Raw genomic sequence first — 13671 nt, 5'->3', positions numbered from 1 at the left:
TGCATTTTTTATTTAATAGTATTAGAATTTACAGCCAATCAAGAAATTCTGCATTTTAAATAAACTTAGAAATTCAAAATTCTATTTTCCATAGAATATCTTTTATATGACACTTTTGGCTACACTGTAAAATCATAATGTAATAAATCATAAGGTAAATAAATTAAACAAAAATAATAACCTTATCACAATCACAAAAAAAATTCAGAAACCTAAGTATTAGCAAGAGAAAAAAAAACAAAATTAAAAAATTATCTAGTTTAGACTTTTTACCAAACATCTGAATTATAAAATATATTTTTACTTACCACTACAATGTCGTCATCATCATCATCATCATCATCATCATCATCATCATCATCATCATCATCATCATCATCATCATCATCATCATCATCATCATCATCATCATCATCATCATAATCAATCTCAACAACAGTATGAGATTTTTCATTTTCTTTGGTACAGTCAGCTTTATTTATGCTACTATTAGAATGAGAAACATTATTAACAATTACCGCATCACTAATTTCTTTCTCAGCACAATATACAGCATCTGTAACTGAAATACTGTCTCTTGATAATTCACTGTCATCAATAAATTTTGAGCTAGAATTTGCCTCATCTGTGCCTCTTAAACTTACGACTGATGTTATTATTGGACAACTATTTGAATCGGAAATTTTATTTGCATTTTTAATTTGACCAGCCTCATTATTATCACTTAATTTTTTATTAGGTAACTGAATATCCTCTTCACTGGATTTATCAGAAATTAATGACAAAGAATGAGATAATGTACTTGTTTTTTGGAATGGAGTGACATGACATATTTTATTTGGCTTATGATAATTATGATCTGTAGGTCTTTGAACAATTACTGGCAGATTGTGTTTTAGTGGTTTTTGAATGTCTGCTAAAATCTTAATTTTGTTCTGATTAGAATAATTTTTAATGATGGTTTGTGGAGCAGTACAAAGTGTCTTATTAACACAACATCCATCAGAAACAACAGCTTTACTAGACGTAACCAAACTATTTTCCAGCTTACTTTCAACATTATTTTCCACTCTTTCAGTTTTCCTTTCTGCTAACACACGTTCATCATTATTTAATTTATTAATTTCATAACTTACAGTATAATTACCAGTACCACTTACATTATTAACTGAATAAAAGACAAGATTTTTTTTACTACAATCACTATTATTTTTATTAAATTTGTTAACTGTGCATTCTGGGTTGATTGAAATTAATTTTGGTCTAGTACTGGAAGGATTTGACAACTCTCTGTTAACTGACTGTTTAGTCATGATATCTGCACTAGAATTTTGAATTAAACTTTCAACATTCGACTGCTCACAACTGTTTACTGAATTTGGTATATTTGTTATTATGTCTCTGTTCAGTTCTTTAATATGTACTCCATCACTGGCAGCCAACATCTGTGCTATCATATTTTTTCTATTATTATTATTATTATTTTCATTAATATATATTTTTTTATGATTCATCAATGTACAACTGTTTTCCAGATGACCAGTAAGATTAGAAGTGGTACCAGAGGCAGAATTACTGCCAGCAGTAATTGCAGTTGGATCTGTTGAAGTGTTGTTAATATCACTACCACCATCACTAGAAGAATGAGCAATAAAGACTGAAGTAGCAAGACCAATATCACTTCCAGAAACAGATTTATCTGATCGGTTCAGTTTATTCTTCTCATTAAGTAAAACTTTGCATTCTTTTGTTATTAATACCGATGACTTTTGTCTATCCACTGTACTATTATTATTGCAAGAAAGTTTATTATGAGAAGAGATTAAACTATTATTCACTTTTTTACCTTTAATGCAACTCTTTAATGCAACTGATGATTTATTCTCATTAACATTCACTACCATAACTGTATTATTACTATTGCTTCTATTAAAATCTGCAGCCTGTTTTTGATGGTCCAACTGAGTTTGTACTTTTCGATTGTTACTATTACACCACTCTGGTTGAAGTAACTGATTATCACACATATCTTCATCGTGCACGTTAGAATTTTGCAAAACCTTCTTAAGAGATTGTACTGATGAATCTGGCTGAACAGCCAAATCATTACTCGCATGAATACACGTTGACAATTTATTAGTTGACAATACATCTTTCCTTAAATTATTTTGAATGTGTGCAATTATGTTAGGAATATCTTTATTACTATTACTACAACGTTTTTGTGTACAATCACTTCTGTTCTTATCATGACTTACTGCATTACCAACCTCATGACCAAATGTGACATTTAAATCAACTTCTTTATTTATTCTTTCTACAGGCTTGACACTTAATAAAGCAGTATCCATTTTGTTTGAAGTTGCAGTAGAATCCCTTCCCTCAGAAGCCGTATTACATGGCATACTACCAACAGTCGATATGTTATTCTTTATTGAAGGAATAGTATCAGTCAACAAGTTACTAATTTGTAAATTAGATACAGTTACAGGTACTGAGTTCTTTACATTATTAATGTATAATTTACTTCTCTCTGGAGTATCTTGTTTTAAAAATGAACTACTAACAGGACTGTTTGTGGATGTACCAGCATTCATTCCCACACTTTTTCCAGGTACAATCACACAATTTGATTCATTGACATTCGGTGTATTTACTGATGTAAGAATATACAATGTTGATGGGCCATTTTTTAATCTAGCACCAGTAGGTTGAACAACTACACCACTAACACTATTGTTAGTCACTGTATTTGATTTAGAATTTATTCTAGTGTCTATCATTGATGTACGTGATTTCAGAGATATATTATTATTAGATATCATATTATTTGACTGTTTGCTACAGTTTGGAGTGGCAACTTTACTTACTTCTGGCTCAGACAAATGAAGATTCTTTTTAAGAGATTCTATAGATTTCCCTAATAATATATTATTTTTAAAATGTTTTGCCTTTTTTTCAGGAATTCTGTTAGTGGTTGCATTAGTAACTTCATCTTCACTAACAGAGGTTGGAGAATTTTGTGTCATTTGAACAGGTTGATTTGAAGTCACACTTGTAACATTATTAGTGGTACACTTATTTTTCTTAATGGTATACGATTTCTCAGACATACAATTGTTTTTTTCCACATTATTTTTGCCAGTTGTTTCTGAATTCAAATTTTGAATTTCTGATGTTACAGAAGGTAATGTTGAAAGACAATCATTACTCGCATTACAGTTTGATACTTCAGTCTGAATTTTGGCAGAATTATTCAACTCACTACCACTTACAACAGAAACTTGTTCAACAGGAATAGTTGACGCATGATTTTGACTGTTATCAAAAACATTAGAGGTTGTAATACTTTCAAAATCTATTACAGAATTAATATCATCAACAGTTTTATTAAATCTTTCTTCTTTCATGATATTAAAAACTTCATCTATTAATTTAAGTTTTTCCCTATTACATTCAAAAAGTGCTCTGATAATTTTTCTTAAGGTATAAGTATATAAGCCATTATCTGTACTAATTTTCTTTAAACAATGCAGTAGTTTACAGTACAGAATTATAATTGACAATGAATTATAATTAGGGATCTTAATAAAGGTATAAAATAATGAGCAAAACTCAATACTTCGCACCTTTAACATGTATCTATAATCTCTTTCAGCACGTATTATTTCTTTATTGGCTAATTCAGATGATTTTATCATTTTTGCATTCTCAATGGTGGAATCCTTTTTGTTTAAATCACAAATAGCTAAATGAAGAATTTCTGACATCTTTGTAATTTTTGATATACTAAGTTCATCACTAAAATTATTATAATAAGAAATCACTTTGGAAGCAAATACATTAACAGTATCCTTCTTTTTACCATAATCAGGGATGACTTTTACATTATCAGCTACTTGCTGGTATTCATAATCAGAAGTATTTTGAGTTAATTTTGTAAGTTTAATATATCCACGACTTGTTGAATTTGATGGTTTTGTGAGCAAATTTGAGGATTCAGGAGATGATAATGCATTCAACGGTAAATTACTTGAACCTACACCCAATGTTTTTAAATCCTTCACTCTAATCTTACCCGTTGTTTCAGACTGTTTTGAAATACTATCATCATTACTTTCAATACAATTAATATTACTATCAATACTTAAGTTGCTCTTATGATTCATGTTTATAGAATCCTCATGAGGAACTGGAATACCAAATAGTTGTTTAGGATCTCTTACAATAACTCTTCCTGAATAACAACCTTGTTCTTCAACTTCAGAATCACTTTTTTCTTCCATTTTTACTGTAATACACTCATCTGAAATAAACTTTACCAATGATTCATTCATGTTAATGTTGCTACTTACGGAATGACCTGCAATTCCAAATATTTTGCTGTTAGAATTTGCAAAATCACAAACATTCCTTAATCCTTTTTCATTATTTGTAGCTAAACATTTACTTTTATTTAATACATTTATATGATTATTATTATCAAATGCTTTTTCTTTGGTTGTAGGAGACAATTTCAAATTATTATTTTCAACATCTATATTCTCAGTAGGTAAGTTTCTTTTATTACAATTCCCAGAAATTTGCTGATTAAAATGTAAAGAATCATTTCTTAATTGTACTTTTTTACCTTCAATGAAAATATCTTTGGATTCACTAAGACTTAAACTGCTCTTGACAGTCTTAGTGTTATTTTGCATTTTAGCTCCATCTAAACTAACAGCATCTTTCTCAAATGTACTATAAAACTTCACAATGTTCTGGTCATTTCCAGTTTTGTTAAATTTAATCTTCTCTTGTGTTCTAGATCTACTACGTTTAATTTTCTTTTCTTTTTTTCCCTTGTCTTTCAACCTTTCTTTCTTTTTCTTACTTTTTCTATGTTCTGGACATATCTCAGAAAGATCAGTTGAAAGTTTATGTTTTTTATTCTCACTAGGATCAGATAAAAAGGATCCTTTTCTTTTTAATGTTTTGTCATCAAAAGTTTCAAATTTTTTCTCATCCTTAGATTTTAAATGCAACTGTTCCATGGATAAATGCGATTCATCATTAACTTTTCTTTCTTCATTAATCTTCCTTCTAATGAAAAGACAAAATAATAACTACAAAAAACCTTTTATTCTGATAAATACATAATAATACATTATACAGGACATGACAGGAGTGAGTAATTATGATAACATGGATAAACAAACGAACAGTAAAAATTTGGATGGATATATATATATTTTATTTTTTAATTTTATTAAATAAACCACCTAGTACAGAATATTAAGATAAGACTTACCTTACCTTAATTTTTCATGAAAGTACTTTCATGGGATCCCGCATCCTCAGTAATTATTGAAATAATTCTGTTATGCCATCCATAATAAAGACTTAAAATAAAAATATTAAAATAATGAAAATTGCTTATTAATTTGCAAGGTAAATTAATTTATCACATTGAAATTTTGTTTGTATTTAAATATGTAATACTTTTCTAATATACAAGGTCTGTAAATAAAGTAGACTGGTTCAGAAAAACTTTTTATTTACAATCCAATTATACATGATCTCTATCACCTTTGAAATAGTTCCCCTGGGAAGCCACGCAATGCTTCAAATGGTTTTCCCACTCTTCATAGCAGTTTTGGAAGTCAGAAACCAGAATATCCTTCAGATGGTTATTTTTTTTTTAAATGTTTTCTACTGTGGCAAAATGGTGTTCTTTGAGGTGTTTTTTTAAAGTCGGGAACAGGAAAAAGTCGCAGAGACTCAAGTCAGGTGAATAAGGTGGTCGAGGAACTATAGGAATGTTTTTCTTTGCCAAAAACTCATTAATTGAGAGTGCAGTGTGACAAGGTGCATTGTCATGATGCAGCATCCAGTTGTCATTGATGGGTGGTCTCATGCGGGCAACTCTTTTCTGCAGTCTTTCAAGAATTTCTCGATAAACATACTGGTTTATAGTTTGTCCTGTAGGAAGAAATTCCTTATGAACAATGACATTACTATCGAAGAAACAAATTAGCATAGTTTTTTTAGGATGTGGTGAATTTGAAGTGTGCCACTCCTTGCTCTGGGCTTGTGACAGAGTGTCATCTCCATAAGCCCTTTTCAAGTTTGAAAAAGTTTCAGTAGCATTCTCACGGTAACACAAAACTTGTTTGTACAACGTTACTCATAATTAGTATCACTTTTTATAACATCATTATAATGATTATAGTATTATTTTATAGTATCATTATAACATCATTTTAGTATCATTTTTATAACACACAACAAAAACTTGTTTCATGAAAAGTTGGTTTACATCTCATGTGGCAACTATAGAGTAAAAATATTAATACCTAATATAAATCAGCTGTTCATATAAACATATGTTTACTAGTAACTTTACATTGTTGCCACTTTGGCTGCTATAAAAAACTAGTCTCGTTACTTTATTTACAGACCTTGTATTTAATTTTATGTCATCTTTATTAATTTCTAAATTTGTGTTAATATCAGAAATAGAATGTTTATTGTTTATTAGATAAACCTAATTTATTATTTTTGTAATTTCTAATATGTTCAAGAAATCTAGTTCTCAAGGATCTATTTGTTTTTCTTATATAAATGGTGTCACAATCATTACACTTAATTTTATAAATTCCTCACAAATTGTTTATTTTATTATTTTTGTTTTTTAAATATTTTATTAGGTGATTATTAAGTATGTACGCTAGGGAGATACTTATAAAAACTGCAACAGAGAGCATCACTCTACAAATTAACGCAATTTTCATTATTTTAGTATTTCTATTTTTAAATTTTACTATGCAGTAATTAAATTACACACAAACTGGATTGGAAAAGCGATATGATTTTAAACAGAACAATTGTCTACAATGTTTGAACAACATAATGTAAGTTAAAAAAAATAGAAAACTTATCAATAACAGAAAAAATGAATAAAAAACAGATTTAAAAAAATAAGAATCACATACTTTTCTAAAGATTACTAAATATCAAAATAGTTACTGGATAAAGCAGCAAAAATTTCTTCAAAGCAGTTGCTCAATGTCGCCGCTACTCTGTTCAATGCATAGTTCAACTGAGCAAATCCGTGCTAGCCAGGTGTCTAATAGCATCAATAGTAGCTCTTAAGCTTCTACTATACAATGTCTCAATTCTTCTTGTGCACCAATATGAGTGGAGTAGACTTAACGAAATCATCTAATTCCAAAGGAAAAAGTCTGCTGACATGAGATCAGGAGATTGAGGTAGCCATTGTACTGGTCCATACTGACCAATTCACTGTTTACTAAATGTGTTATTTAAATGATTATCACACCATGACAGGAGTGAGCAGTCATGCCACTACTGGAAGACCACATCTGCGCTCTATCTGCAAGAAATCTTTGAGATACACACTTTTTCATTTAAAGTGTGGTGTGTTCTTCTTGATGATACTCACAGGTCCTTTTTTCTTACTGCCAAGGTTCAATGGAGAGCGGTACTTCCATTTTTTGCAAAGAAATCTGACTGAATTCTTGCAAGATATTCTAGATTCTGTCAGATTTCTTTGCAAAAAATGTAAGTACCGCTCTCCATTGAACCTTGGCAGTAAGAAAAAAGGACCTGTGAGTATCATCAAGAAGAACACACCACACTTTAAATGAAAAAGTGTGTTAGAAATGACTTGTAGCAGTCTCATGGGGATTTTCTTCTGTTCAAGTGTGAATTTTTTGATAATTTACAATGCTATTTTTTGTTACAACAGGCTTCATCATTAATTAGATTATTACTTAGGAAATCAGGATAATGTTCACATTTTGTAATTAACGATCAACAGAATTTCATATTTTTATCAAAATCGGATGATAACTATTGTACACATGTTGTATGGAATGAGTATAATTGTTGCTCCAGTAACATTTGCTACACACTTGATTGTGAAACATGAAAGCAATGCAACAACCTTCTGGTGCTTGAGGTGGGAGATACTCGTACCACACTCAATACTGCTTCTTCAGTGTTGGCATTTCTCACAAAACGTTTATGACCAGCATTGAATTACTATGGTTAAAGTACACCTGTCTATCGAACTTGTCTCTCCAAAGTCTCAAATGTTTTATGATCTCATTCTCTTTGGTCAGGATAATTTTCCCAGTATTCACACACTACAGCCAATCCATTTTTATTTACTTTATCATAAATTAACAAGTCCATCAACTCTCCAAATGAAAACAAATTTGTGGTATCACCCATTACAAATGACTAACCGAACGATAACAGCACAAACAACGCTCAAATGAATATTCAATTGCTAGACACTAAACTTAATTGCTGATCCAGCTGTTATTGCCAACCTATGAAAAAATAAGTTTTAGGAGGATGTCTTTAAAATGTATTTTTATAATTATCAGCATTTTATGTAAACTTCTGTTTAAAATCCTATCACTTTTCTGATCCAATTTGTGCAATCTGTTTTTTATTATAAATTGAATTCTCTGAATTTTGTTAAATTTAATTGAAATTATTTACATCAATTTTCTCAAAATTAAATTTTCTACAAAGTTAACTAGAACTTTTTATTTGTTTATTGATAAATTAACAAAGTCATTTTACTCCAAACCTAGAAAAGTCTATTTTCCAACAAAGGTTTTTCATGTTTTACCCTGTTTCTCTTAAAACCTAAGTGAGATAGAGGTCTTTTTAAGCGAGACAGAGGTCACTTTTATTCAATTTCTTTGATCAAAAACCATAAGAAAGTATCATATTCACCCCTCCATTTGTACCTCAAGAATTTTAGTACAGTTTCATTTCTCAGAGGGAGCAGAAAGCAGTGCTAAATGTTTCACAAGCCAAAACTCACTAATGAACTTATTTTTGACCGATGTTTATATAAATTTTTTTATATTTTTGGCTAAAGAATCTTTCCAGAGAGATTGCCATGCAATTTTGATCACTTTTTATATAATTCTACAAGTTATATAAGAAATTACTAACAAGTAAAGATACCAATCTGAAATTTCATAAGTGATAAGGAAATAAAATGGGGTAGCTTGTGTAAAAATTCATCATAACCAGTCCAGCCTAACAATTTTTAAATGAGAGATGATCAAAGATCATCGAGAAAAAAGCTTTTTTATCTCGTAGTTTCAGTGTCAGAAACTGTCTTTCACTGAATAATTTATTTTGCTTGGAAAACCCCATTAATAAAAAGGTAAGTCTTCTACAAATATCTTAAACAAATATCTAAACTAAAACTGGCTGGGTTGGTAATTTAAAAGTAATCAAGGGTCCTTTTTGAAGAAGTGGATTTCCTGCTGAATATTTTAATTTTGAAAGAAAAATACCTGTTCTAGTTTGTCAAAAATTCATGAGATTGCTGTCTCAATAACTGCCACTGTAATCTCATCCCAGTCACAAGAAAATCACTCCTTAGCAAGCTTGAGAATAACCCTGAGAACAATACCTTGACTAATATTTTTGAATTTGTTAACGTATCCCGAATTATTACTAATAAGTTTTACAGCACCGTCCAAGGTTGCATACTTGACTAAACCTTTTGCTATATTGATAAATAAGAAGCAATAAAGGCAGAATAAGGTTCAGTCTTCCCGTGACCAAAAAATTTGAACAAATATTTGTATGTGATTTGATCTCCAACTCACCTCACACTACACTCCAGATTATTTCCAAAATATTATTGGTTTAAAAATTAATTACTTATAAATTTGTAATCTTTTTTTTTATCATTTTTAATGGAGGATAAAAATTCAGAGGAAAAATCATAATTAGATATACTATAATGCTTACAAGACATTCATAGGCGCTTTATAAACGAAGTGTTTATTTTTAATGTTTAATTTATAAAAGGAAATAAAACTTCATACATACAAAGTGTGATAAAAAAAAATCTTGAGAATTTTTTTAATTCTGCATGCTACATTTTTAGACGAGTTTTTTCTCACTTCAGCTTTTTCTTACACCATGGCAGTACTGTCTACCATGTAATCAACCAATATTTTCAACTATATTAGATGTGAAGTTAAAAATTTGGCAGCAGAATAATTAGAATGCATTTTAATATGAGTGACAATTTATTTTGTTTGAAAATGACAGAAGAAAGGATTTGAATCAAATTTAAAGTTAAAATGGAATAAAATGCATTGAAGCTGTTTATAAATACAAACATTTATAAATGCTGTGAAAACTTTGAGATAACAAAAGTGTTGCAAGTCCTAACACATCTATCAACTGATGAAAATATCAAAAAAATAAAGGGCATTGTGATCAATATTTGATGACTCACTATTAGAGAAGTTGCTGAAGAGGGGAAATCTCTTAGGCTAATGTGAAACAATTTTAACTGACATTTTGGGTATGAAATGAGAAGCAAAAAAGTTTGTTCCAAAATTGTTCAATTTCAACAAAAGCAAGATTGAAAATCAATTGTTAACTAACATCACTATTGACCCAGAATTAGTCAAATGTTTCATAACAGGTTATGAAACATGAATTATGATAATGAAACAAATGGAAGCTTCCTGAAGAACTAAGACAAAAAATCATATAATCCTTAAAATTACTGTTACTAATAATAATATAATCTGATGGTAAAATTTAGAACCACAGAATTTACTAATTTTTATTTTTATAAAATGTACTATTTATTTTAACCAACCATTGATTTAGAATCTTATTTTTAATTTATTATATATTAACATTTTTTATTAGTTAAACTTTTCAAAGGTTTAATTGTTATTAATTTCTAATTAAAATAAAATTTTTAATTAATTAAAAAAAACCTATCTCTTTAAAAATGTTGCTCATATTTATTATAGAGCTCACTGGGCTAGCTTAGTGGTTAACTCATTGCATATAAACTGTTTAACAGCTGATTTTCTAAGGTGAAGGTTCTGAAGTCCAAATCCTAGTACAAGTTAACTGCTTTTATATGGATTTGAATACTGGTGTACAATGGCTACAGTTCAATTCACCAGACATCTTAGGAATGGTCGGCATGAGTCTGTACAAAAATTACACCTCACATATCATATATATATAATCCTATTTAATTCAGTAAAAAGAGATACTAAAGAAGGATTAAGAAGTAATTGAATTTTTTATCTGACCAAGTATAGTTTTACACATTTAGCAAAGTTTTAACATTCTGGTGAATAGATTGGTATATAGTATTGGGAATGAATAAAGGAGATGAAATGGTTTATTTGTATATAAACATTTCAAAAACTACTGATTTTCCCCCCTGAAAACTGTTATTGACCTTCTTTATAGCTTATATCTTTAAATAAGATTCTCAACTTTTTTTATTACTTTTTATTATACAAAAATAAGTGAATTAAGGTATTATTTATAGTTTTGCATATTTAGCATGTTTGATAAGTTTGATAAGTTACATAAGTTAGAGCATGTGTTTCATAAGTTACTTCTTCACAACTTAGCATCTAAGAAAAACCATTTGGGAAAATTTTTTCCTATCGAAATAGGATAGTAGGATACTATTCCCATCGAATAGTAGGATATGGAGAAGAAGCTCAGTCCGTAAAGTTCTATCTGCCCATATGGGATCAGGGTGTTTCTTGGCTGAGTGGGTATGGAATTTTGCCGTGGGTGCTCACACCATTCACTTCCGCAACAAGTAGAGAAGAAAAAGTATATAACAGTCATCATTATAAAGAACGATAATAAAATAAACGATTAAATTAAAAAAAAAAAACATTAAATACCAATTCATAATTTTTGTGGTGAGCAAATGCACACACACAAAATCAAGTTGTGGTTACAACTGGATTTTGGCACTTGCTTGAACTAACCTGGGTGGGTTAGGTCGATCGTTGGGGACTACGCATGACCTTACAACTTTGAACGTACACGCTACCTGTGAGTGCGGTTTGCAAGCACATAATTTTTTCACTGTGCTCTAACAAATGCTCAGCCCCAATGGTCACACACATTCTTTTTTTAACATGTTTTTGTTTATTTTTTCTTTCTTATTTTTTATCTATTTATTTTATTTATAATTTTAAAAGGAAAGAGTAGGGAAGGTATTTTTTTTCATCAGTCATTTGACTGGTTTGATGCAGCTCTCCAAGATTCCCTATCTAGTGCTAGTCATTTCATTTCAGTATACCCTCTACATCCTACATCCCTAACAATTTGTTTTACATATTCCAAACGTAGGGAAGGTATACAAAAGTTTTATTAGTCTATTTATTTATTGAAAAATTACAAATTTCATTCAGCTGATAAACTATAGAATAAGATTGACAGAGTTCCTGTTCTACTTATGGCTCTTGCTTTTTCTCAGACTCGTTAAAAATGTCATTATACGTTCTTCTTTTTTCATCTGCAGTTGAATGTTTAACAATTGCTTAAAATATAAAAAATTGTAACAGGCATGATTCAACTTCTTCGATAACGAATACATGCATACGATGATGTCATTCAATCAGTGTTTACTTATGTTGCAACAAGTAATTACTGATTATTACCAGTACACACATAATCCACACTAAGTGTTAACTTGTCAGTAATAGTAAACATTTATTCTCATCAAAATCAGTACTTACTTTTTCGTTTCAGACTTTACTTTACTTAATAAGTACTCTCTTATAAGTACTTACTGATTTTTATTCACTTCACTCAATATCCTAGTCATACAGGGAAAATAGCACATGGTACTGGTATGAGCGGTCAATGGCTAAGGGTGTCAAGCCATTTGATTTTTTTGTATTTTTCCTAAGATTATAATCAGATATGGTTAAGATTAATAAGGGACCATTCCAAAAGTATTCTCTTTTGATTACAAAAAAAATTATCAAAATCAGTTTACTAATGTTGGTGATACTGCATAACATACATTTAAAAAAAATTGTCGAATTGATAACCTGCTTCTTTTTTGAAGCCAGTTAAAAAGGAAGTTACTTAAATATGTGCATATTTATACATTAATTATAGCCTTTTACAGCAAGGTACTGTAACTGTCTAAATTATATGAATCAAATTTCTTCCTTTGTGAACAAATTATCACATGATTTATGTTTTAATAATTTCTAATTATACCTTTCTATAAATATATTTTACATATACTTGAAAAAAATTATGATTTTCTTGAAAAATTAATTTTTTATCTTATTATGAAATATACAATTAAAATCAAATGCAACATAAAGACATTAGACTTGAAAAAAAATGTTTAAGAAATTATTTTATTTTTTCCTATCTTGGCCAATTTTAAAATTACAGTAAAGAAATAGTTAAACATTGTAATAGGATGTACAAAATGGGAAAACGACTGAAGACTCTGTGAAAACATAATTATACCAATTCTGAAGAAAATGGATACAAGCAAATTTACAGAACACAGAACTATAAGTTTAATAGCCTATATTGCTAAAATATTGCAAAGATTCCTAAACTGGGCATTAGTAAAAATGACTGCAGAGATATTTAGAGGGAAGAAGAGGAATGGATCTGTTTACAGATTAAGAGGTCATTTGATACTGTCAAATGGGAGAAAATGATGGATATTCTTAAAGAAAAAAAGTAGAATGGAAAGACAGAAGGTTAATTAAAGAATTACACAAGAGACAAACAATAATGAAAGTAAATAAGAAATTGATGGGCTTTTTTGAGTTTTTGCCTATATCTCAAAAACCTGTCCACCAAAAA

At 29.4% G+C, this 13671-nt stretch overlaps 1 protein-coding gene across 8 annotated transcripts in view; it reads right to left on the bottom strand.

Moving 5' to 3' along the window:
* The window catches only part of LOC142324095 (uncharacterized), a 329965-nt gene that overhangs the window by 36136 nt on the left and 280158 nt on the right, over window positions 1-13671 (bottom strand). For all 8 annotated transcript variants that reach the window (XM_075364734.1, XM_075364739.1, XM_075364738.1 and 5 more), the window contains exon 3: window positions 309-5082. In XM_075364734.1, the coding sequence (XP_075220849.1) occupies window positions 309-5082 (4774 nt within the window). The remainder of the gene's footprint in view (window positions 1-308; window positions 5083-13671) is intronic.

The sequence above is a fragment of the Lycorma delicatula genome, chromosome 4 (genome assembly GCF_047948215.1).
Source record: "Lycorma delicatula isolate Av1 chromosome 4, ASM4794821v1, whole genome shotgun sequence".
NCBI classification, from domain to species: Eukaryota; Metazoa; Arthropoda; class Insecta; order Hemiptera; family Fulgoridae; genus Lycorma; species Lycorma delicatula.
The sequence above is the reverse complement of the archived record's forward strand: the minus strand, read 5'-3'. Positions and strand labels throughout refer to the sequence as shown.